The 25001-nt window shown below is 37.7% G+C and overlaps 1 protein-coding gene across 1 annotated transcript; it reads right to left on the reverse strand.

The window, feature by feature from the left end:
- Nucleotides 1-328: 328 nt before the first annotated feature.
- CCDC110 (coiled-coil domain containing 110) lies at nt 329-13969 on the reverse strand. Its single transcript, XM_032870000.1, has 7 exons — nt 13890-13969; nt 13439-13543; nt 5455-5510; nt 5118-5183; nt 3732-3842; nt 881-2993; nt 329-385 (listed from the first exon to the last, which is right to left on the reverse strand). Exons 1-7 carry the CDS (start codon nt 13897-13899, stop codon nt 336-338), a joined length of 2511 nt encoding a protein of 836 aa, XP_032725891.1. The 5' UTR covers nt 13900-13969; the 3' UTR covers nt 329-335.
- Between the last annotated feature and the right edge of the window lie 11032 nt (nt 13970-25001).

Here is a 25001-nt window from a genome sequence, read left to right on the forward strand (position 1 = left end):
GCTGGGGCTGGTGCGTGCTTGTCGTCCCAGGTTTACTGAGGCAGGCAGCCAGGGCAACCACACTCTGTTCTCATCTGTGCTTTTAAGGTGTCATTCTTCAGTCCCTATGACTTGGAAAGCGTTCGCCCAGCTCCTCCATGGTTTGGCAGAGTTCTAGAACTATCTTTTATATGTTAATTGCTCTTTTAAACTACTTGAGATTCTCTCTCTCCCTCTTCCTCTAACCCTCCCCACCCCCCCCCAGATGTTCTCTCTCTCAAATAAATAAATTAAAAAATAATTTTGTGGAGAAAAAAGTACTGGACAAAGGATTTTGAAACATTGATTTTAGAAATTTATTTACATATCTTGGATGGAAGCAATTGATATAGTTGACTTGGAATTCCTGGAAAAAAAAAGAATTTTTTTTTTTTTTTAATCGTGGGAGTGCCAAGTATACTTGATAAAACAGAAAGAAAATCCCTGCTCTCTGTCAAAGTTGCTGTGTGCATATACAATGTAGAGAAGTGATATAAGTAACAACATGAGTCTTATCAAAAGAGAAAAATTCCTTTTTCTCTCTCTCTTTTTTTTTTTTAAAGTAGGCTCCATGCCCAGCATTGAGCCTAATGAGGGGCTTGAACTCATGACCCTGAGATCAAGACTTGAGATCAAGACTTGAGATCAAGAGACAGACACTTAACCGAATGAGCCACTCAGGTGCTCCCAAAGAGCAAAGGTCCTAAATAATTCTAATATATAATAAATTGGATACAAATCTTACAAGACTAAATTGTATTCATCTTAAAAGTTTCCTCCTTATTACTGTACTCTGGCTAGTGCTCAATGGGTGAGAAAAATCTTAAACACATCTCTACTAATTCACCACAATATCACATACCTTTCAAATCAGGAGCCAAAGGCCTACTCCTGGGACTGGAGGTGTCTTCATAAGTATCATAGTTGTCCAAATGGAATTTCTCTCTTCTTGAAATATAATCCTTTTTTGATGGGTCCTTCTGTGGACTACGGATTTTTTCACTTAGATTTAAATACTCTCTTTGAAGATTCCGCATCTCAAATTCTAAGGTATCCCTTTCATTTTCTATACTTCTTACATAGTTTTCTAAAAGTATTTTATCTTCTGCAAGTCTACTGATGCTATTTTCAAATTTTATATTTTCCTTACTATGTTTTTTTAGTTCTTCTTTTAGAATCTGATTATCTGTTTTAATTTCCATTACCATTTTTGATAACATTTCACATTCAGTGCCCATTTCTGACAAACTATTCTTATAAATACTTGCTTCTGATTTTGCATTTTTTATTTCTTTCAGAAAATTTTCCTCTGCAGTAGATTGGTAGGTTTGAATATTCTCCATTTCTCTTTCCATCATTTGTCTAGCAGCAATAGATTCTTGTAATGTTGTTTCAAGATTAAGTTTTTCATTTTTAACTGTTTCTATTATTTGAAGAAGTGTCTCTTGTTCAGTTTTTGCCAACCTTACTTTCTCTTTTAGCTGCATTATCTCTAGCTGATTTTCCTTCAGTTCGTTTTCAACTGAGCTTCTTTCCTTTAGAAGCTGGTATGTTTTTTTCTCTAGCATTTCCTTTTCATCTTGTATCAATAGAATATTTGTTTTCATTGATTCCATTTCCATAATCATTTGATTATTTTCATTATTGACAATGGCCATATCATTCTGAGTTTTGTGTTCTTTACTTTTTAGTTGATCTAATGTTTCTATCATTTGTTGCTTCTCCAAAGAAAGTTGACTATTTTTTTCCTCTAGAGTTTTGTTTTGTCCTACAAGAACATTATATTTACTAATTATTTTTTTCAATTCTTTAAGACATTCTTTACCATCTTCTTCTGTTTTAATTAACTTGGACTGAATAGCATTCTTTTCTTCAACCAAATTCTTAAGTTCCTTTTCATATGTTTCGATTTTCTGTATCAGAGATTGTGTAGTAAAGACAAGAGGTTTTATTTTGTTCTTAAGGGTTAGATTTTTATTCTCCAGTTCTGTTACTTTTTTCTGTATCTGCATAGATTCTTTTAGGTAATTCTGTAAGTACTGAATTTTTGCAACACACTGCTCAGTAACAGAATTGACTTTGGATGTTTTCTCATTTTCAAACATTATTGGTCCTTGTTTTGATAGTGGTCTTGTCTCTTTGTCTTTCATTTCATATTTTGTTGGGTCAAAGAATGACAATGTATGTCTTGGAACTCTGGAATGAAATTTTAAATCTGTAATATTCTTGCCAGTGATAGGAATTTCTTTACTGTTTTTCTCACTTCTCTTTCCCCTGTGCATTTCACTCTTGGATAACCTTTTACATTTCCTGCAAAAATTCACATGGAATTTTGATACTGTTTCCCTGAATGGGAGTAATTTGTTTACTAATGCCTCTAATTCTGAAATTCTCTTTGATTTTATATCTTCACTTAAGTTGCTTTCTATATTTTCTTCCTTAATAAAGTTAATTTTTTCCTTGTGACTGTGGGACAGGTCATATTTACCATTTCTTGGAACATTTGTGTCAGTTTTTAAAGTCTGAAGTTCATTTGTAAGTGCCAGTTCTCTATCATGTGACTTCTGTAGTTCTTCCTTCATTTGTTTGATAGAATGGCAGATATCATCTAAATTTTCACAAAATCCATGCTTGAGGAAAGGCTCAGTCATTTTGGATTTATCCAGAATTACTGTATCAGCTTGAGACATCACATTTTGAGGTGCATGAGGTAGAAAACTATAAAGGTTATTATAATTCTTTAATATGTCAGAATTTTCTGAAGGGCTCATAATTATGTTTGAAGCTGAGTTATCTGTTGAAGTTCTCCAGGTTAATAGGTCCTTGAAATGTGTCTGGGATGGAATATCTATACCTTGACAGAGACTGTTAACAGTATCACTGTTGAATTTTTCATCTGTTGAATGAATAGTGTTGGACTCCCCAAAAGGATGAATTTTCTCCATAGAAAGGACTTCTTCTTGATTCTCCATAGGCTGGTGACAATAAAAAGCATAGTAAAAATGTACTATCATTTGCCACATGACAAGAAAATCAAGAAAATATTTTGTGGAGGATTTATTTTTACAGCCCAGATGAACATTTTATCCATTTCTATAGGCAAAGAAGCCTAGTGAATATGACTCATTTTCTCCAGAAAAATCTAACAGCAGTTGTTTTGAGATCTGTAACTCTGGTCTTCACAATTTGCTTAGAAATTATACTTATTTCCTCAGAGGCTGACATACATGGGCCAACCATTCAATATCAGAAATAGAAATTTAGAACCCCTTAAGAGACCATTGTAGATAGATGGGGAAGATAGAAGCAATAGGTCAAATGCAATAGGAAATTTAAGGAAAATGAGTATTTCCACTCTGGGCTATTTGTCAACCTTAGCTTGCATTCCTATTTCAGATGACTCTAGGGCTGTGACTATTCTAGAAATGTGAGTTCTAATCAGGGTAGACAGAGTGACTGTGGTTCCAACCTGTTTCTAAAGAATTCACCTCAGGTCTTGGTCAATCCTAAAAGCAGAAAAATTCTTAAGTGGATAGACAGGCTAAAAAAAATCCGCCTTATATTTCAATTTACTTGGGAATATTTTAGGTATTCCTCTGACAGTCCATTTGACCCTTGAAGAAGGTTAAGAATGTAAAGGTGAAGATAAACTGATTGTAGTAACGTTTTTGAAGTGACTGAATATAGAAATAGTTTTGTACAGAATAACATACCAAAGCTTTTTCAATGCATGTGCCGAATATTAGATTTTTTTCTGAGCTATATTGTGGGTTTTCTACTTCAATAATACTTTTGTTCAAGATTTCACTGATTTCAGACTGTACCTTTAAAAGATAAATTGATGTTAGAATTTGATTTCAGATTTATACACTTACAAACTTATAGTTTATAAACTTATAAACATATGAAACATATGAATGTATAGGGATAATAGATACTACAATTAAAAGATACCTTTAAATTTCCTGGACCTAAAAATTCTTTCCCAATATATAGAAGATAAAACAAATGTATTTAATTTATAATAATCTCTATCATTAAAGGAATTTTTAACAAAAAGTAAAAATTTTAAAGAAAATTATGGCTTTATTATATCATATGTATATTATATAGATATGATATATTATTATATGGCTTTATATTATCAGAAAAACTTTAGTAAAATGATAAAATTTTAAGAACTACATTCAAGTAATTTTGGATTTTGATTTTTTATATTGTTGAATAAAGCAGAGACTTTTGATCTCTGTCATCAGAATCAAATCTTCTGTCCCCCTCAGGAGGAGTTTGTCTTCTCTTGCCATTTCCCTGCAGCTGCTTTTAGTATAAGAATATCACGATGAAGTTTATATTGGGTCTTTAGTGAGTATGTGTTGTGTTATGCACCGCCAGTATCCATACCCTATCCTTCTGTTAGTACTATCCCTCATTTGTTCTGGATAAAGTCCGCGTGCCTTTGGTGATCCCACTTTCAGCTGTGTATGACTGAGAGCTAACCAGTCAGAACACTGCCTTCCTTTCAACAGTGATTTATTTATTCAAGCATTGCATATGACACAATCTCAGGCAGTCAGAATCAGGCCAAGAACTTCAGTATAAACTGTTAAGGGAGGAAAAAACATGGTCTCTTCGCTGACTGGAATCTGGAAGGATAAAAGCCTAGAGCTTCTAGCAGCTCTTTTGGTACCACATGGAATCTGAGAATCCAGTACAGTGGAAAGTAGAACCAAAATAAAGAGTGAGATGGGTTTCTGATGACCGAAGGCCTGATCATATGGATTAAGCCACTGCCAAGTGAACTGTCCCTAGGATTTTCAGTTACCTGTGCTAATAAATTATACTTTTTCCCTGGGTTAATTTGAGTTAGATTTCAGATCACTTATAATGAGAGTTCCCATTTGTAGACTATATATCGGTAGCATCCAAATTCAACTATAATAGAATGTAGTTTCCCTCAAGTTTTGAGCCTGGAATATGTTGTGGCCTTATTTTATTACATTCTACATGAACTAATCAGTTGGCTAGTGCTCATTAGCTTGGAAATGTGAGGTGATATCTTAAGTTTGGGTATTTCCCAATAGAGATTAAAAGAAACATACCATGCTAACATTCTGCAAAGTCTGTATTCGGAGAGCCTGAAATGATTCCAGCTGATGCTGAAGGGCCTGTCATAAAATGAAACATGGTATGAAATTGAACCATTTTGAAATTGCTATTATTTCTTATTATATATGTTCCCCAAAGTTGCCTATTAACAGAAATGATCACATGAGGGTCAAAGGACTCACATTCTTAAGTCATTCTTGCTAATTCTCCAATGTATTTTCATGAAGATTTTTGTGAAAAATCCACGTGCATTTTGGAAGTATTTATTCTGAAAGAGATCAGCCTTTACACAGGTATTTGGGAAAAAAAATGAAATGAAAATGAACTTACTTTCAGTGCTGATTGTGGTTGTATTTGATTTTCTGATTCTGATATGCAGCCATATTCTAAAAAGAAAATTGAAAAACCATATGATCGAATTCTTAAGTTTTATTTTTAAACAACTATAATAGAAAATAGTCTCCTAACTTTCTTGGATAGTGAGACAGAGATATGAGAATTTGATGTTCATATTAGGAAGAACCCAATGCTAGTCACATAATAAGGTCAAGAAATAATTTTTACTTGGCTTAAAATACCTACTTGAGATTGTAATAATGGTTTTACTTTTATAATAAACCATTAACTTGTAATGCCAAACTTGGAACTCTCAAAAACTCAATTATCTTTGTTTCTGCAATATAAACTGCATTAAAAAAACTAAAACTAATAATCCTGTAATGGGAGACCTTTGACAAAGCACTGTGTAGGTCTCAGTATCTATGAAATGGCCATGTGATGTTTTTCCTCATCATGGAAAACAAATTGGACTTACCAGCACAATTTTTGTCATGCTCTTAAGCAAAGTACTATAAAGATCCTTGTGTTCCTTCCTAGAAAATAGGTTATGGACCTCTAACAGGGGAGAGACTATAAACCATTTGCAAATTTCCTGACATACATCTCTCTTTGTCCAAATAGGTTTTTTGCTTGCTTTGTAAATTTTTATTAAGTGATTTAAAAACCATTCAGTGTCCCAAATGAAATGAGAGTTATGATGTCAGCCCCTAGGCTGACAATTTCTGCCCTGAGAGAAGTTTTTAAAAGAGGTCAGCACATCTCTCCTTTGGAATGACAGTCTGCCAGATGTTATAGGAGATGGTTTGCAGAGTATAGGAACCCTCCCACCCCCATCTGGCAACTGGCACTCATCACTGAGAGGTTTAGAGCCTAGAGCTATTTGCTTAATTGAAGAATCCCACCTTCATCAGAGGGCAGGGAGGGACAGTAAGTCTGTTTGGATGTTGCTCAGCTTTGTATCTTAGTAGGAATAAAACAGTAGTCTGAAATGTTCATCTTAGAGAGATTTAAAAAAAAACAAAACAAAACCCAAGTGAGATCTGGAAAAATGTAACAAGTCATCCCAAAGTTTTTCAGACTCTAAGACAACTTCTAAATGAACTCAAATTGCAAATCCAAACCAATATATTACCTAGAAGCCTACCACCCAGAATCAATCATTATGGATTTTAGGTACTCTCCTTTCAGTCAGCTCTCTATGCATATATGCAGAAAAAAAGAAATTATTTTAGAACAGTGGGATCATATTATACATGTTACTTTTGATAAGTAGTATTAAATTTATGTTTCTTTTTAATAGAACAAAAAATTATTTGAAATAATAGCTGAAAAATTGCCTAATTAAATTTGCAACATATAGTGATAAAGAAAAAAAATCTTAAAAACAGCGACAAAAGTCCTTAACACCTATTTTTCTCAAACTATTAAAAAAAAATAGAAAAGGAAGGAAAATTCCAAATTCATTCTATGAGGCCAACATTACTCTGATACCAAAACAAGATAAAGACAACACTAAAAAGAGAACTACAGGCCAATATCTCTGATGAGCATAGTTACAAAAATTCTCAAATACTAACAAACCCAATCCAACAATACATTAGACAGATCGTTCACCAAGATCAAGTGGAATTTCTTCCTGGATTGCAAAGGCAGTTCAGTATTTTCAAATCAATCAACATGATACATCACATTCATAAGAGAAAGGATAAGAACCATGTGATCATTTCAGTAGGTGCAGAGAAAGCATCTGACAAAGTACAACATCCATTCATGGTAAAAACCATCAACAATGTCGGTTTAGAGGGAACACACCTTAACCTAATAAAGTCCATCTGTGAAAAATCCACAGCTAATATCAAGCTAAATGGGGAAAGACTGAGAGCTTTTCCTCTATGGTCAGGAACAAGACAAGGATGTCCACTCAAACCACCATTATTCAACATAGTATTGGAAGTCCTAGACACAGCAATCACACAACAAAAGAAAATCCAGATGGGCAAGGAAGAAATGAGACTTTCACTATTTGCAGATGACACGATACTCTGTGTAGAGAAAACCCTAACAAATCCACCAAAAAACTGTTAGAACTGATAAACCAATTCAGTAAATTTAAGATACAAAATCAACACACAGGAATCTGTTGCATTTCTATACATCAATAATAAAGCAGCAGAAAAGAGAAAGTAAGGAATCAATCCAATTTACAATTGCTCCCCAAACAATGAGATACCTGGGAATAAACTGAACCAAAGTGGTGAAAGACCTGTACTTTAAAAACTCTAAAACCCTGATGAAAGAAATCAAAGGTGACACACAGGAATGGAAAGACATTCCATCCTCATGGATTGGAAGAACACGTATTGTTAAATGTCTATACTACCCAAAGCAATCTCCATATTTAACGCAATCTTTATCAAAATACCAATAGCATTTTTCACAGAACTGGAACAAACAATCCTAAAATTTGCATGGAACCACAAATAATCTGAATGGCCAAAGTGATCTTCAACTAGAAAAGCAAACCAGGAGGCATCACAATTCCAGCCTTCAAGTTCTATTACAAAACTGTAGTCATCAAAACAGTACGGTAGTGGCACAAAAACACACATAGATCAACGGAACAGAATAGGAAATTGATAAATAAACCCATAATTATATGGTCAATTAACCCTTAATAAGCCAGGAAAGAATATCCAGTGGGAAAAGGACAGTCTCTTCAACAAATGGTGTAGGGAAAACTGGACAGCCACATGCAAATGAATGAAAATGGGCCACTTTCTAATACTTCAACATAAACAAATTCAAAATGGATTAAAGGCCTAAATGTGAGACCTGAAATCATAAGAATCCTAGAAGGGAACACAGGCAGTAACTTTTTTGACATTGGCCATAGCACATTCTTTTTAGGTATGTCTCCTGAGGCCAGAAAAATAAAAGCAAAAATAAACTATTAAGACTACATCAAAATAAAAAAGCTTCTGCACAGCAAAGGAAACCATTAACAAAACTAAAAAGCAACCTACAAATTGGAGAAGATATTTGCAAATGTCATATCTGATAAAGGACTAGTATCCAAAATATATTAAAAAAACTTATACAAATCAATACCCCAAAATAAATAATCTAATTTAAAAATGATCAGTTAACACAAATAGACATTTTTCCAAAGAAAACATACTGATGACCAACAACACATGATGCTCCACATCACTTATCATTAGGGAAATGCAAGTCAAAACTACAATGAGACATCACCTCACACCTGTCAGAATGGCTAAAATCAACAACATAAGAAACAACAGGTACTGGTGAGGATGTGGAGAAAGGGGAACCTTCTTGCACAGTTAGTGGGGATGCAAACTGGTGCAGCCTTTATGGAAAACAGTGTGGAGGGTCCACAAAAGATTAAAAATAGATCTACCCTATGAACCAGCAATTGTATTACTAGGTATTTACCCAAAGAATAAAAAAAAAATACGAATTCAAAGGAATACATGCACCTTGATATTTATAGTAGCATTATCTACAATGGCCAAATTATGGAAATAGTCCAGGTGTCCATCGACTGATAAATGGATAAAGAAGTGGTGTGTATACATATATATGGGATACTATTCAGTTATAAAAAAAGAATGAAATCTTGCTATTTGCAGTGACATGGTGGAGATAGTATTATGCTAAATGAAATAAGTCAGAGAAAGACAGATACCATATGATTTCACTCATGTGGAATTTAAGAAAAAAAACAAAGGAGCAAAAGGGGGAAAAAAGGAGGCAAACCAAGAAGTGGACTCTGAACTCTAGAGAACAAACTGATGGTTACCAGAGGGGAGGGGTGAGGGGGATGGGTTACACAGGTGATGGGGATTAAGGAGGGCACTTGCGTGACCAGCACCAGGTGAAGTTTGGAAGTGTTGAATCGCTGTATTGTACACCTGAAATTAATATTATACTGTATGATAACTAACTGGAATTTAAATGAAAACTTGACAAACAAGAAATGGAGGACAGCGGATAATATGGGTACACAAGCAGGTAGGTCAGCAAATTTTAAGTTTGAGGGTCATGGAGTTTGGATCTGAATGCTGCTTGTTTTTTTTTTTTTTTTTTTTTTCCACTCAGTGTGAGATTATGTAATGACTTTAGAGGTAGTGGTGAAGGGTTTTAGAGATTGAGGAAACAATAAGAGTGAAATAGTTATTTGGAGTAGTTTTGATTTATTGCTTTCTAAAGCCTATCAGGAAAAATTTTTGTTTTTTTTTTATGAGTTTTGGAGACATTGGCTACTACTTATTCCCAAAGGAAAGCTAATCTTAAAATTCAGTAATACTTAAATAACCACATAGAATTATATGATTCTAGAATTGGAAGGGAAATTACCAAAGAGGCACAGGAGGGGGAACACAATCACAGGTCATCATTTATTAAGTCTTTGATAAACATGCAATATTGAGAGGTGTGTAGATAAAGTGAAAGATATGGTCCCAGCCCTGGAAGCTGATACTCTACTGGGAATGCAAGAAATAGTATTCATATTATATTGAATTAAATTGTCTAGCTGTCTCATATTTAAATGTGAGGAGTGAAAAACAAGATAGTTATCAGTGGGATGGCTTTCGAAGTAATTAAAGATATGGGGAATTTATTCTGAAACCTGCAGAGGATTATGTCATAGTCAACGTACAGGCACACCTCATTTTATTATGTTTTGCAAATATTGCGATTTTTTACAAATTGAAGGTTTGCGGCAGCCCTGTGTCAAACAAGTTGATTGGTGCCATTTTTTCCAATAGCATCTGCTTATTTTGTGTCTCTTGTCACATTTTGGTAATTCTCACAAAATTTCAAAAATTTTCGTTATTATATTTGTTATGGTGATCTGTAATCAGTGACAATAACTTGCTGAAAGCTTAGATGATGGTCAACATTTTTTAGCAAAAGATATTTTTTAGGGGGCCTGGGTGGCTCAGTTGGTTAAACAAGTGCCTTCGGCTCAGGTCATGATTCCGGAGTCCCTGGATGAGTCCCACATCGGGCTCCCAGCTCCACGGGGAGTCTGTTTCTCCCTCTGACCTTCTCCCCTCTCATGCTCTCTCTTACTGTCTCTCTCTCAAATAAATAAATAAAATCTTAAAAAAAAAAAGTATTTTTTAATCGTACATTTTTATGTACATTTTTAAAAAATAGACAATGCTATTGCACGCTTAGTAGACTACAGTAATATAAACATAACTTTTATAGACACTGGGAAACAAAAAAATTCATATAACTCACTTTATTGTGACATTCTCTTTATTGCAATGGTCTGGAACCAAAGCCACAATATCTCTGAGATATGTCTGTATTAAGTGCATACCTGTAGCTAACAGATGAAGGAGAACAAACAAGTTTTTAAAATGCAACATAGTAATGACTCAATATAAAATGTTAGGTACTCTGTAGCCAAAGCTTTGTCATTCTCAGATTCAAATGCAGAGTTTTGCTCTGACAATATAAATTCATTCCTAGAAGGAACTGTTTTACAGAGCCTAATGAGGCGTGACACCGTCTGCTTGGGGCTTTGTCAGGGAAGCTACAGAGTCAGGCTGCCTGTGCTTGAATCCTGGCTTTGCCATACACTTGCTATGAGGGACAACACAAGCAGTTATCTAGTTTGTAGGTAAAGCCCTTTGCAGAGTGCATGGTACCAACTAAATGCTCAAGAAATATTTATTCCAATCACTACTGCAGAGACAAGGGTATTATGGATATGATAATAAGTCAGGAAATTTCAAATTTCCAGTTGCAATGGAGGGATGGCTGCTTGAACTCTTCAATGTTTCCCATTTTGTGCTGAATAATGCCCCAGATCCTGACGCAGAACTACAGTGCCCCCCCTCCACGATTTTCTTGCTGATCCTCTCCCTTCCCTTTCCCATTTCACCCCAGCTGTTCCTCAAATGTGCCAGGCATTCTCCTACCTCAGGGCCCTCACTGTTGCTGTTCTCTCTGCTCAGATGCTCTTTCCTTGGAAATCTGCACTTCTTCAGGTCTTTGCTCAGAAGTGATCTGCCCAGTGAAGTCTCCTACCACCCTACTTAAAATAAAATCGCACACTCCTCACCCACCTCCGATACTCCCCCACTCTCTCTGTGCATTACTTTTCTCCATGGGATTTACAAGTCCCATCTTACACACGATCTCATTTGTTCCTTCCAGGAGAAGGTAAGCTTCGTGTGAGCAGGGATTCTGCACATTTTGTTTGCTGTTGGATCCCCAGCACCTAGGACAGTGCTTGTTCAAAAATATTTGTTAGATGAATGAATGAATGGATGGTTGGATGAATGAATGAAGACTTGGGTAGAACAGGGTGCTAAAAACCGCACACTGTGAATACTGAAATTTCAAAGCATCCTTCACATCTCCATTCCAACCAATCAAGGATTACATAGGCTAACCACTTACTCTTTTAAAATTAAAGAGACCTCAGAAATACTATAGAGTTTCTTTAAACTTGGCATTATTTATACAAGTGGGGTTAATATTCTGTTGGTTAGTACTCAGGGAATGGATCACATGGTGACAATGAGGTATAGATAGAACAGAAAAAGGGGACAGAACGAAGTCATCCCTCCTAATTTTGCCATCGAAGGCAGCACCCGAGTTCGAATCTATGCTCCTAAAAACCTGCCCTTGCTAGACCCTGCACTTGTAACCCATCTGCTTTAGCCAGATGGACTGTGGCTCTTAATGTATGTGCTATTTTGCACTCAGCTTCATTTTCTGTGATGCTGGCGTCTTTCCCCAGAGCCCTGAATCTCACTCATGTTAGGGAACACAGGATCTTGCCAAATTAAAGTACATCAATTTCTTCTCACCTTAAATACTCTCTTTGAGGTAAAGATGGAGCTGTCGCAGCCTCTCTATTCTCTGTGAAGACTCTTACTCCCTGTTCAGGTTTCCTATGCACAAGGATGCCTGTATGTCTTTGTGGATGGTGGGGCACAGAAGAGTTCTGGCAGGTCACCACACTGTCCCGCTGGCCTCCCCTGGGATGCTGCTTATACTGATGGCTCCTGGGCATCCAGCTGTCTTTGGTCTACTCAGATATGGCTGCTCTAGCTCTTCTTTCAGGGCCCTTTGATAAGGCGTTTGTGAAGGTCCTGGGTTTAGGAAGGTGCAGAAATCCTGCCCTGATCTTAGGTCACTTCCTTCAGTGCCTCTGTGTCTGGATTCCCCGTTTACCACGTGTCAGTTTTGGGCAACCGGGGGTCCAAACTTAGCACATCTCTTTAGATACCGCCTTCTACCCAGAGCGCTCTGTTCCTTCCCTGGCTTGTCACACTGACCACCAGGCTCTTCCAAGAGGTGTGTAACCTCCTGGAGCTTCTCTCAAGGAAGTAAGAATGCAGGATTCTCAGTAGGATACCCCTAACTGGGTATTTACACATATCTTATTTGTGGTTCATGTGGAGCTTGGAATTGTAGCTCTTTGCTTATTTCAAATAGCCTCCCTATGCAATATCTTGTAGTCCACAAATATTTCCTGTACAAAGTAGTTTCTTTTGGGAAAAGTGTCTCTTTTTATCATCTGCCTAATATATTCTTCTTTGGTATTCAGAGAAGCAGTACAGTGTAGCATGATAGGTAAGGCTGGACTCTGGAGCTGCCCTGCCGAATACTGGCTTTGTCATTTGCCACCTGTGAGACCTGGGGAGTTAGTCACTCTGTGCCTCAATTTCCTCATAAAATGTGGACGATGGTAGTAGCTACTTCATAGGGTTGTTGAGAGGATTAAATGAATTGATACACTTAAATGCTTGGAACCACATCTGGCACAATGTAAGTGTGCTGTGTTAGTTCTTTTTAGTACCATAATAATAGTTCCCCGAAGTACCTGTGGACTGGAAGTGCACCTGTCAGGCCTGTGGATTTAGGCAGGGGACCCCTTGTCTATAGTTAAGGGGCAGAAACATCACTGCAGTGGAGATATTACCTGTTTCACTGCCACCACTTTCCTTTGCCCCGTCAGAGGAATTTAGGATCTTGGACGCTGAAAGGAGAACGCAGTCAACTTCGTCCTCTTCCTCCTGATGCTTCTCTGTAACAGAACCATAGGTGGCTTTCAGCTTAGTTGGGAGAAGGGAGGCGGGGCGTGTGATTCGGGACGCGGGCGCCCGAAGCGGCCACGGGAGGGCGCGCTGGGGCCACGAAGCGCGGCGGGACCCGGAGCCTCGAGGGCTGGAAGCAAAGGCTGGGCGTGGGGATGTAGGTGGCGGTTTTCTCCCCGGGGAGAGCAGGGTGCCCGGCTGGTCGGGAAGATCGGCACTCCAGAAGGGATCCGCTTTGGTGGTGAAAGGGCCGGGGCGCGGGGGGACGGCGCCCTCCCTACCCGTCCACTTCCCAGGGCTCCCCCTCAAGAGACAGCTCCCCAGCCCCGCTCTCACCAGGGCTCATTTCTGCTGCTGAAGGTCTCCTCCCAACTGCCTTCCCCCACGCATTCCGCCCAGTAGCTCCGCGCCGGGGCAGCCCGTTGCCTGGTAACCAGGGGGCAGGCCCCTTCGAGCCGCTGCGGGGCACGCGCGGGGTCGGGGTGGTGGGAGGCGGAGGTGCGCGCTGGGGTCCCGGTCCCCGGACAGGGGCGGTTTGCTGTGCCGTCCCAAACCGGGGGCCTGTCTCCCTGGGCAGTTTTCTCCTGCCGCCTTCGCGACCAGAACTTGGATCTTTTTTTATTTTTTTTTTAAATCTTTTTTTTTTTTTTTTAAGATTTTATTTATTTGACAGAGATCACAAGTAGGCAGAGAGGCAGGCAGAGAGAGAGGAAGGGAAGCAGGCTTCCTGCTGAGCAGAGAGCCGGATGTGGGACTCGATCCCAGGACCCTGAGATCATGACCTGAGCTGAAGGCAGCGGCTTAACCCACTGAGCCACCCAGGCGCCCCCCAGAACTTGGATCTTTATCGTAGCTGGACTCTTAAGGCAGCACCTGTTGGACCAGAGCTGTGGGGACAAAGGCTCCAATGCTTGGAGACAGGCAAACACCTAGAACTTTCTCCGTTTTTTATTTCATTGTTTATTTTGCTTCATTCCTCGTTTTTCAACCTATCTGCCGGAGTAGTTTCAGCGTCTGGGGATTTGAACAGTCCAAAATCAATATTGTGAAAGGACTTTTGTTTTCTTAAAAGAAGACCCCGATTTCCAATAATGATCTTAAAATAATAATGAAATGTATGAAAATGTGCACATTAAAGCTGTCTCCACTGATCTCCATATGTCAAAGCACACATTTCCGGTGCACCTGGGCGAACCACTTGCAAAAGATGGATGTTGTGTTGGAATCTGGAACTCGTTCACCTAAGGGCTCGTTCAACTAAGGACTGGCGTAGCTGCAGGCGATAACTTTGTGTAGAACAGAAAATGGCGCTCTTTAAGTCAAAGTTTTGATGAATATGTAGTACTTATTTTGCAAAGGCAACCATTACAGATAGAATATAAAATAATTGAAATTGCTTTTTTTTTAAATAATTGAAATTTCAAAACTTAAGTCACAGTAAGGAATTTAAAGTCATGATACAGTATATTATAAATCACATATAATTATATGTTTTGCTTTCATGGAAATGAAACTCATTATGGTAGTCTCAATGTTTACTTGCTGTGCTTTCTCATTTTCTAGAAGATTTGATAGTCTTTCTTGTGGCATTGTAGACAATTTGAGTAAATTGCGTTTTTGAGAATTTATGTTCTGCATTGATGACATATAGTGACAAAATTAACCCCCCCATCTACAAAAATTTTCAGCAATGTGTCTGTTAAACTACACATTGCTGAAAATTTTTGTAGATGGGGGGGTTAATTTTGTCACTATATACTCTAAATAATTTACAGTATTTTGAAGTGAGGATGTAGATAAAACACCACCACAATTTAATAAGTTAATTTCAATACTAATGAAATTTCCATAACAAATACCATATTTCATGTAACTCTCAATACCAATAGTATGTTAATAAAATGTAATGTTCTCTCATAACTCTAATTTGTCTATGTGATATATGTAGATTATTATGGCAAGTGAATATTTGTTATTATACAGAAATTTCTTGGGGATTTGAATGGGAGGATTTTGCTACACTATTTAGTATAGAATATAAAAAGAAGATGGTAAGTTGCAATGTCAAACTCAAATTTACCAGGTGCTGTAATCTCATACTTTAAAATACGTCCCAATCAGTCAGAAAGCAGTTCTTTACTTAGGACAGTTTATTTGAGAAGTTAAATCAACAAGACCTTTGGATTTCAAACATTTTTCTTTTGTAAACTAAATCATACCTATATTCTCAGAAGAAAAAAAATAATGTGTTAAAAACTTATTGTAATTAACATAAAAAAGCCCATCTTTGGAGCCTACAAAGTTATAAAAATTAATACATTAAGAAAAATCTTTTAAATAATAAAGATGTCTATGATGTAAGTGGCATCCCCTCAAAAGAGGCCTCTTGTGTAGGGCCTCCCACCAACAGTTACACATGGAGACCCTCTCTGGTAAGAGAGAACCTGGAAGTTCTAATAAGAGAACACATCCCTAAAAAATGAGGGTGGATGGTGGACATATTTCTTTGGGGGCCTTCACTGCATTTCTGAATGTATGTTGAGGAAATCTTATCTGAATACTCAGGATCACTTAAAGCCATTGTCGTCTATCACAGCCAGTACTTGAAACTCCATTCTGAATTTAGCAGTGATTCAGTAACCTCCCCAATGTGAGCATGAGTTTACTTATCTATACAACTGGGAACCAACAACATTATTCTGAGGATTACTGGGATGCTGTGTGATTGTCCCACTACAGCAGGTACGGAGGATAGCTGCGTAGGAGGACGACCATGAACAGCAGCTCTAAACCTCAGAGTCTAAGGTGCGATTTCATAAACAGTGTTGATAACTTTTCCTCATTTAAAAAGATTTGATACTTCAGTTGAAAAAGATTCAACGATTCTAGCTCAAATATCAGAAAAAAATCTATATTTTAAAAAGTAGGGAAGTGTGTTGTCTAATTTGTATTGTATATCAACTTTCTTGATGCATTTGTCCAACTTCTAAAAATTTTACAGGCTGCTAAGTAAATGCACATTTAGATGGCCTGTAAAATGTGAAGTCCTCATTATGTTTTATTTATTAAATTATTATTATTATTATTATTATTATTTTTTAAAGATTTTATTTATTTATTTGACAGACAGAGATCACAAGTAGGCAGAGAGGCAGGCAGAGAGAGAGAGAGGAGGAAGCAGGCTCCCTGCTGAGCAGAGAGCCCGATGCGGGACTCGATCCCAGGACCCTGAGATCATGACCTGAGCCGAAGGCAGAGGCTTAACCCACTGAGCCACCCAGGCACCCCATATTATTTTTTGATAAATTTAATAATAATGGAAAGTGCAAAGAATGATGTAATAACCCTTTGCTTCTATCTCCCAGAATTAACAGTTACAATTCTATTGACGTATTTGGCTTATATTTATTTAGAAAAATTAAAACGTTACATAGACGTGAACTCCCTACCACTGTCTATCCTGTTCCTCCTTTCCCATGTTTTTACCACAAGAAACCACTATAATGAGTTTAGAGTATAGCCTTACAGTCCATTCTTACATTTTTATAGTAATTACATGTGTGTTCTTGAGTAAAGTAGAAGGTTGCTCTTGTTTGTTTTAAAAATTTTCATAAATGATACCATAATTTTCTTTTATTCTGCAGCTTGCTCTCTTTACTCAAAATTATATATTTTTTAGGTCTCTCTGTATTAAAAAAAATAGGTCTGTAATTGAGTTGTGAAAATGGGCTTAAATATCTTAGTTCTGTTGGTGTTTTTGACTTTTTGGTTTCCTATTTATTTATTTATTTGTTTATATACTTGTTTTGATTTTTAAAAAATATTTTGTTTATTTTTGAGAGAAGTGAGAGAGAAAGAGAGTGAGGAAAAGAGAGAATGAGGGTGATAGGCAGAGGGAGAGGGAAAAGGAGGTTCTGCTTCCTAGAGCCTGGTCCCAGGGGCTCAATCCCAGGACCCCAGGATCATGACCTGAGCCAAAGGCAGACACTTAACTGACTGAGCCACCCAGGCACCCCGGTCTCCTTTTTTTTTTTTTTTTTTTAAATTTTTGAAGTTATCATCCACTTAAAGTAAAGTTGGAGCTACATGTTTCATTTTTTCTTGAACCATTAAGAGGGAGTTGCTGACATGGTGTCCCATCACTCCTGAATGCTTTGATATGTACTTATAAGGACATTCTTCATTAAGAGCGCAATATGGCTATTAAAATCCAGAAATTAGTACTAATACATTACTATTATCTAATCTTCAGACTCCACTCAAGTTTCACTGATTCTCCCAATATTGTCCGTTAGACAAAAGGTCCAGTTCAAACTCTCACACTGCACGTAGTTGTCATGACTTTAATCAGAGTCTCGTAAACTCAGAGTTTCCTATTTTATTCAGTGGGAATGGATTATCTTCTGTTGCTAACATGATTGATATTGTTGCTTAAATTTTCCTAGAGGGGTCAGTGAGAGTTTCTTTATCTGGCTTCTCTGTACATTTGACGTGTCCCCTTTATTACTGGAACATTTCTTCATTTTTTTGCCTAGACAACCAGATGTTCCCATCTCATCCCATACTTTTCCTGCCCTAGCCTTGAAATCAGCCCTTCCCTTGAGGAACCTTGGTTTGTTTTAGAAGAGAATGGTATTGTATTTAGAAACCAGTATGTGAGTGTTAGATGTGAGTGTTGCTGGGTATAGCTGCTCCCAGGCCATCTTAGTGGATAGAGCTGGGAAATGCCTGGATATACATGTACACATACATACTGACATCTATACCCATATCTACATATGAACACATGGACATTCACATCCATATTTAGTTCTGTATCTATCTCTATATATTGAGTTCATGATACCTCCAATTCCAGTCCAACATCATAGTGCTGTTTCTAGTTTTCTCTTTCCATATTGTAATTTCCCTTAATCAACAGTGAGAAAGTTGACTTTCATTATCTTTCTTATATTTATTTATATGAGCAATACCTTTGTAAATATCCATTATCTCAATGCCAGTCTCTCACCAGGTCCCATGGAGAGGTCCTTGCCATCCACTTAGGTTCTAATACCCTGCACTGCCCTTTCTCTCCTAACTTTGCCTTTGACTTTGAACCCTGTATTGGGCCTGTTCTCCACTTAGATACCATCCTCCCCTTCTTGGGCTCTGTGAACACTATGCTGGGCCTCCTGTCTGTGTAGAAGACTTCCACGTCCCCCTGAACTTTGACACCATGCACTAGCCAGTCCCACACAGAGCCACCCTCCTTACTCGGCTCAGGCTCTGCTGCTTACTGCTGCCAGTGTTCCCCCACACATGGGTGCTCCCCTTTCCCTATTTGGGAATGGACACCCTGTGTCTGCTTTTGCAAGGTTGTGAAATGATTCATTCTTTTTTTTTTTTTCTAAAAGCTGGATTGTTTTACCTTTCATATTTAGATTTGCTAATTCATCTGGAATTGATCTTTTTATAGAGTATGAGGTATGTGTCAATATCCATTTTAAAAATTATGGCTATCTGACTGACCCACCATTTATTGTAAAGAGCATAAGTATTTTTCTTTTTTTTTTTTCAAGATTTTTATTTATGTTTTTGACAGAGATCACAAGTAGTCAGAGAGGCAGACAGAGAGAGGGGAAGGGAAGCAGGCCCCCTGCTGAGTAGAGAGCCCAATGTGGGGCTCGATCCCAGGACCTTGGGATCATGACCTGAGCTGAAGACAGAGGCTTAACCCACTGAGCCACCCAGGCACCCCATAAGTATTTTTCTTATATGTGCTCTCACTCTACCATCTTGACCCTAAAGTTCCTCATTGCCAAGTTGTAAAGTCAAGTAAGATGATTATTTGCTTGCCCAGAACATAGATTAGAATTCGATAAAAGGGAGAGTATAATGAAATTTCCTTTAGACTTCCCAAATGGGGAAAACCTCATTCTTCTGAGTGAGACCAGGACGACCTGGTCCTCTGAGGCTCTCATGAGCTGTTGGCTGCTGTTGAGTACTCAGTGTCTTCTACAACACTCAGACTTTCAATACATAGAAATGAAGTGTCATGATGTACAGAAAAATCTGTAAATTATGCATTATGCTTGCGGAGCCTACCTGTCTCTGTTCCTGCTCCTGTGACACTGAATGGCTCATTATCCCATCTGAAATTGGTAAACAAAGCTTATAATCAGAACACTTAATGAGGGATGTTCAATTTCCTCCCTCCCTAATGTATTTATTTCCCCAATAATTAAGCTCTTGGTGAAATATTCCTACTTATATTTAATGGCATTGAGAATTGTGGAATTTTATGAAGAAACCTATATTCTAGGTGGGTATAGGAGAAAACTGAAACATGGGAAGGTTCAGGAATTTTTAAAAACTCCGTAACTGATCAGTGACAGAATTCCTGATTCTGACACACCGGTTTACCCAAATCAGCTTATCTTAATGTTTTCTTTTCCCTATAACAAATTATAGTTTTATGAGATGGGACAACATGTCATCTAAATTTTACATAAGTATAGGCGAAGTATAAATATAATTAATACTAGAGCTAAACGTTTCTATTTCCTGCTGTGATATCACAGTTCACCTGCACTTTCTCGGTGGGGTGAGACTGTTTCTTTACTTTTTTTTTTTTTTTTAAGATTTTATTTATTTCTTTGACAGAGACAGAGAGATAACACGGTAGGCAGAGAGGCAAGCAGAGAGAAAGGGGGAAACAGGCTCCCTGCTGAGCAGAGAGCCCGATGTGGGGCTCGATCCCAGGACCCTGAGACCATGACCTGAGCTGAAGGCAGAGGCTTAACCCACTGAGCCACCCCGGCGCCCTAAGACTGTTTCTGTTTCATTTGACCTTCTATTAGATAGACAGTGGAGCATATTCTTTCAGGAGATATGCTTTCTCCGGTCACACATGTCAGTTGATTCAACAACTTCCCTGAAAATGTCTGATTTTCTTTCTTTTTTTTTTTTTTTTGATTGTGAAATTCATTGCTAATGGACAGAATTAGAATCTGTGCTGACAATGAGAAAAATCTGTGAGTCACAGTATTTCAAAATCTTCAAATGGTAACTCCTCCTAGAGAATCCGCTTTCACCTGTTGACTAACAGCTGCAGATTCAAGAATCTGGAACAAATTCAAGAGCATGGCACAAACACAAGCTAGCCAAAGCTTTTCTTAGCAATCTATTACTGGACTAAAATTCTTCTTGGTTTTTTTTTGTTTTGTTTTGTTTTTAGCCTCAGAAGATCTTTTTTTTTTTTTTAAGCCTGAGATCGCAAGGCTGTCAGTCATAGCTGAGATCTACAGTAGTGTGAAAAAGTGATCAAACTTCTCTTAGGATATAATAAATTTGGGTAATTTTTCCTAAGGCAAGTGCTTTGGCCAGAGAGGCAGACCTATGTGCTGGTGACTTTGGAAGTCTACCGTGCGTAGCAGGCCTTTGACAGCTCAACGCTTGCTCCAAATGCAAACATTTCCACTCTGCCCTCTCTAAGTTTAGTTGATTTTAACCTAGTTTCATCTGTATAGAATGAATCCCACAATTCACTAAGGATGGCCAATAGCTTTGGCCTTAGGAAGTTGTTTGCCATTTTAAGAGGACTTACTAATAGCGGTAAGGTGGGGATGCTGAGAAAGTGGGGTTGGTCTAACTCTGAGACGTTTGTGTGCTAAAGGGATAGATGTAGGTCACTAACAAGGTAGCTTGAGAAGGAATAGTTGTTAGGGAGAGAGGTACTTTCAGGATGGTGTTTGATACTGGAGCATACTTGCAGGCTGGAAAGAGTCAGTGACAGAGACAGAATGGGAAAAATAAGTTGGGAAGAGAACTTGAGGAATAAATTAATGGGCATGATTTGGACCAAGAAGATGATAGAGGACCAACAGTCTCTTTGACCATGCGAAAGTTTGGCCATTTTGTAGAGATGATATAGAACTTTCCTCCTTCTGACAGAGGCCAGCAGTAGGGAATGAATGCTCTTTCTCTAGAACAAGGCACTTAGGGCAGATAAGTGCTCTGTTTGTGAAGCTTACTGAGGTGAGTAGGTATTTATTGGTTTGGCTAAATGGAGAGGTAGTGGTCTCTGTATCTTCTGTTAGATTGAGGAGTCTAATTCAGCTCAGACAACTCTGTGAATGCACTAAGAACCACTGAGTATACTAAGACACTTCAAAGGGATGAATTATGTGGTAAGTTAATTAGATTTCTATAAAGCTATTATTTTTAAAAGAACACTGTTAGTATAAATATGTATTTGTCACTAACCTGTTAAAATAGATTCTTGAGATTAGAAATGGTTAGGACCAAAAGAAATAACATGGGTAGGTAGGGGTGCCTGGGTGGCTCAGTGGGTTAACCATCTGACTCTTGGTTTCCACTCAGGTTGTGATATTAGGCTCATGCTCTCTGCTCTCAGGGTTGTGAGATTGAGCCCTGCGTAGGGCTTATCCTGGGTCTTGAGCCTGTTTAAGATACTTCTCCCTTCCTTTCCCTCTGCTGCTCCCCATTCCCTCTCTTAAAAAAACAAACCCATCATGGGTAGAAAAGCTCTTCCTTATTTAGATGATTCACAAATTCTTTTTCTGGAAAATGCTTTATCAATGCTAAGATAATAGCAGGAGCCAGTACTTAACATGGTTCTTGCTACGTTCCAAATGCTTTATGTGTATGAACTCATTCAATCTTCACAGCAGTCCTGTGAGGTAGGCATTATTTTTCTTCCCATTTTACAAATGAGGACACTGAAACACCAAGAAGTTAGGCCAAGTTTCTCCTATAGTAAGTGGTAGAGACAGAACTTGAACGTGGGTAGTCTGGTTTTAGAATCCATGCTCTTGATGACCGTCTGTGCTTTACATTATTTCTGCACAAGAGATTTAATAGCTTTTAGTTTAGGATGATTATATAGCTTTCATGGGACAACAAAGCCCTCAGTAAACCTTGTAAAAATTATCTCCTAGGTTCTATTTCAATATACATGACTCCAGGTATTAGAACATGATGGTTACAAAAATGAGCTCTGAACACTGGCAAAACTGAGCTGAAATTAGTTCTACAGACTTCTAGATGTAAGCTATAGAGAAATCATGAAATCTTTCCGGACCTCAGTTCCATCAACCATAAAATTAGGATGATAATCCCTACTTTATAGGGATGATGTAAGGATTAAATTAAGATAATTCACATAAAAATATCTGACACATTTCCTAGTAAGTAATGTGTAAACACCTAAAAACTTACTATGTATGCTTTTTACTATTTAATCCCAAGTTCAAAGTGGTGTTTCTTTGCCTTGTAATTATTCTTTGGTGTCAAAAATCAAAAGCCAATTAAATGAGCACAACTACATCAAGCCAGAAGATTCAAGAACTAGATAACTATTCCTGATGGTCCCAGGAGAGCTGATGTTTCACACTGAGACAGATCCGATTCATGAAGTTCACTAGAACTTCTCTTCATTTGAGGAGAGTAATTTTAAAAGCTTGAGTTCATGCAAAGTAATTGCACCAAAGACTCACTGGCAATATTCTGTTATCCCCAATGGTGAGTTCAAAGCAGTACTTATATACTCTAAGGACTTAGAAGACTAACGGAATTAAAGTTGACCCCAAGTGAAAATTCAAGCAAAGGCAAAGAATGACAACAGCAACTAAAACTGCAGGTTATAATCTTGTAGCTATAAAGAGGACTAAGTTTCCTTTGCTGACTATATGTATTTTATTTGAGTGTGTAGATTTTTAATTGAATGTTTACAAAATTCATGACATAATACCAGTTACATTTATGCATTGTTTCTAATCCTTATGACTTAGCCAAGTAAACATTTTACAGATGAGGAAAATATCAGAGAGCTTAATTTTTGTATAAGGCTACACAATTAGAAAAAAATCCCATTTCAGCTCATCAGTGTTCCCTAGTAATAAGTAATATGTTTGGGAAATCTTCAAATCTATGAATTCTAACACTATTATATTTCTTTCTCTCTGTGGTTTTGTTTATTTATGTCAGTATTAACTTGTAGTCAATGTTTGTTTTCTTTATAATAAAAAATAACCTCTTCTATAAGTGCTAGGAAAAGTAGTGTGGAATAATAAAAATAGTAAGTAAGGATTTTATTAAGTAATGAGTAAGTAAGGAGGTTGTCATGGAAAGAGCTCTGAAGAAGGATCTGGATTCTAACTGTAGCTCTGCCCCTGGGCTTTAACTCCTTAATCTTCAGAACTAGAGAGTTCTGAAGATTGGGTGATCTCTGAGTGCTCTCTGAGACTCTACCAGCCCATACAGTCCAGACCTGCACTTGACACTGTGTTTATCGGTGTTAACCGGCTGGCTGTTCCGTTCAGTGACAGCATACTATCAGTGTGGCTAGGTTCTTGGTTCAAATTAGAAGTTTCATTCTGTTCCAGTGGTCATGGACACCACCTGTGACTCATGTCACAGCTCACTGCTGAAATCAAGCAAGGAATATGGGTGTCTTGTTGCAAATCCATTTGCTCTGTTGGAAGTACACATTAATGGTATCTTCAGATAGCGAAGGAAACACACTATTTTTAAAGTGCGACCAGTGCAGCTCCTTTAGTGTCCGAAAACCAGAAAGCAGTTTAGCATCAGGAAGAAGGGGGTCACGTACTTTGAGGAATGAAAAGCTTTGTAACATGAAGTAGTGTTCTGAAAGGGTCATAGTTGGGAGTTTGGGAAGCTCAGATAGCAGCAGCTGGAGCCCAGATGCATGAAAGGGCAGGCTGAGCAATGCGTGTTACTTATGGTCGTGACTGAACCTACAGCAGGCTCTTCATACATATGACACTGGCTGCCTGACCTTGGTGCTTTTATAAACCAGAGACATGCGCACACATGGGTACATGTACCTGTGGTGACTAATCCACATGCCTGTGTTTTTCAACCCCCATACTTCAGACAAGGAGGCAATGGGAATTTGGCCTCATGAGAGGTAGTTCTCAAACTCACAACATAGCTTTGCTTTTGGTACAGAAATAATAACATGTGCATACTCCTTCACCAGGTGGAACGCTGAATAAATAAACAAATGGGATAATTTTCATCCCCCCAAATTTGGCTTTTCATATAATCTTAATTTAAAATCCATTTATGCTTGGTGCTTATGATAAGGGTAGCAATTAGGACTTAAGAGCAGATATTGTATTAGTCTTTGAATAATGGACAATGGAATTGTGCTTTGGGTGTTCATAAATTAAAACATGCTGACATGCTTTGTTCCTAGAGAAAGAAAAACATGTTGTTGGACATTCTCTGTATATTTAGACAAAGTTTTCAGGTAATTAAAAAGGTAATGTTGATACCTGATTTTATGTTCCTCTGAAATGAATGTTTGGTAATATTACTAGAACATTCAAAAGGAACTATTTATAAGCAACCACTTCTTATAAAGGTGCTTTGTTTTAAAATTAAGCCCAGTGAAACATTCTAATTTGCTTGCAAATGTCC

The sequence above is a fragment of the Lontra canadensis genome, unplaced genomic scaffold (assembly GCF_010015895.1).
Source record: "Lontra canadensis isolate GAN:19392208 unplaced genomic scaffold, GSC_riverotter_1.0 scaffold39, whole genome shotgun sequence".
Classification (NCBI taxonomy): domain Eukaryota; kingdom Metazoa; phylum Chordata; class Mammalia; order Carnivora; family Mustelidae; genus Lontra; species Lontra canadensis.

Coding starts and splice junctions, on each gene's coding strand:
- CCDC110 (XM_032870000.1), bottom strand. Junction 3,843..5,117: donor CTTTGCAGAATGTTAGCATG/GTATGTTTCTTT, acceptor TATCTTTTAAAG/GTACAGTCTGAAATCAGTGA. Junction 2,994..3,731: donor CATGCATTGAAAAAGCTTTG/GTATGTTATTCT, acceptor TATTGTCACCAG/CCTATGGAGAATCAAGAAGA.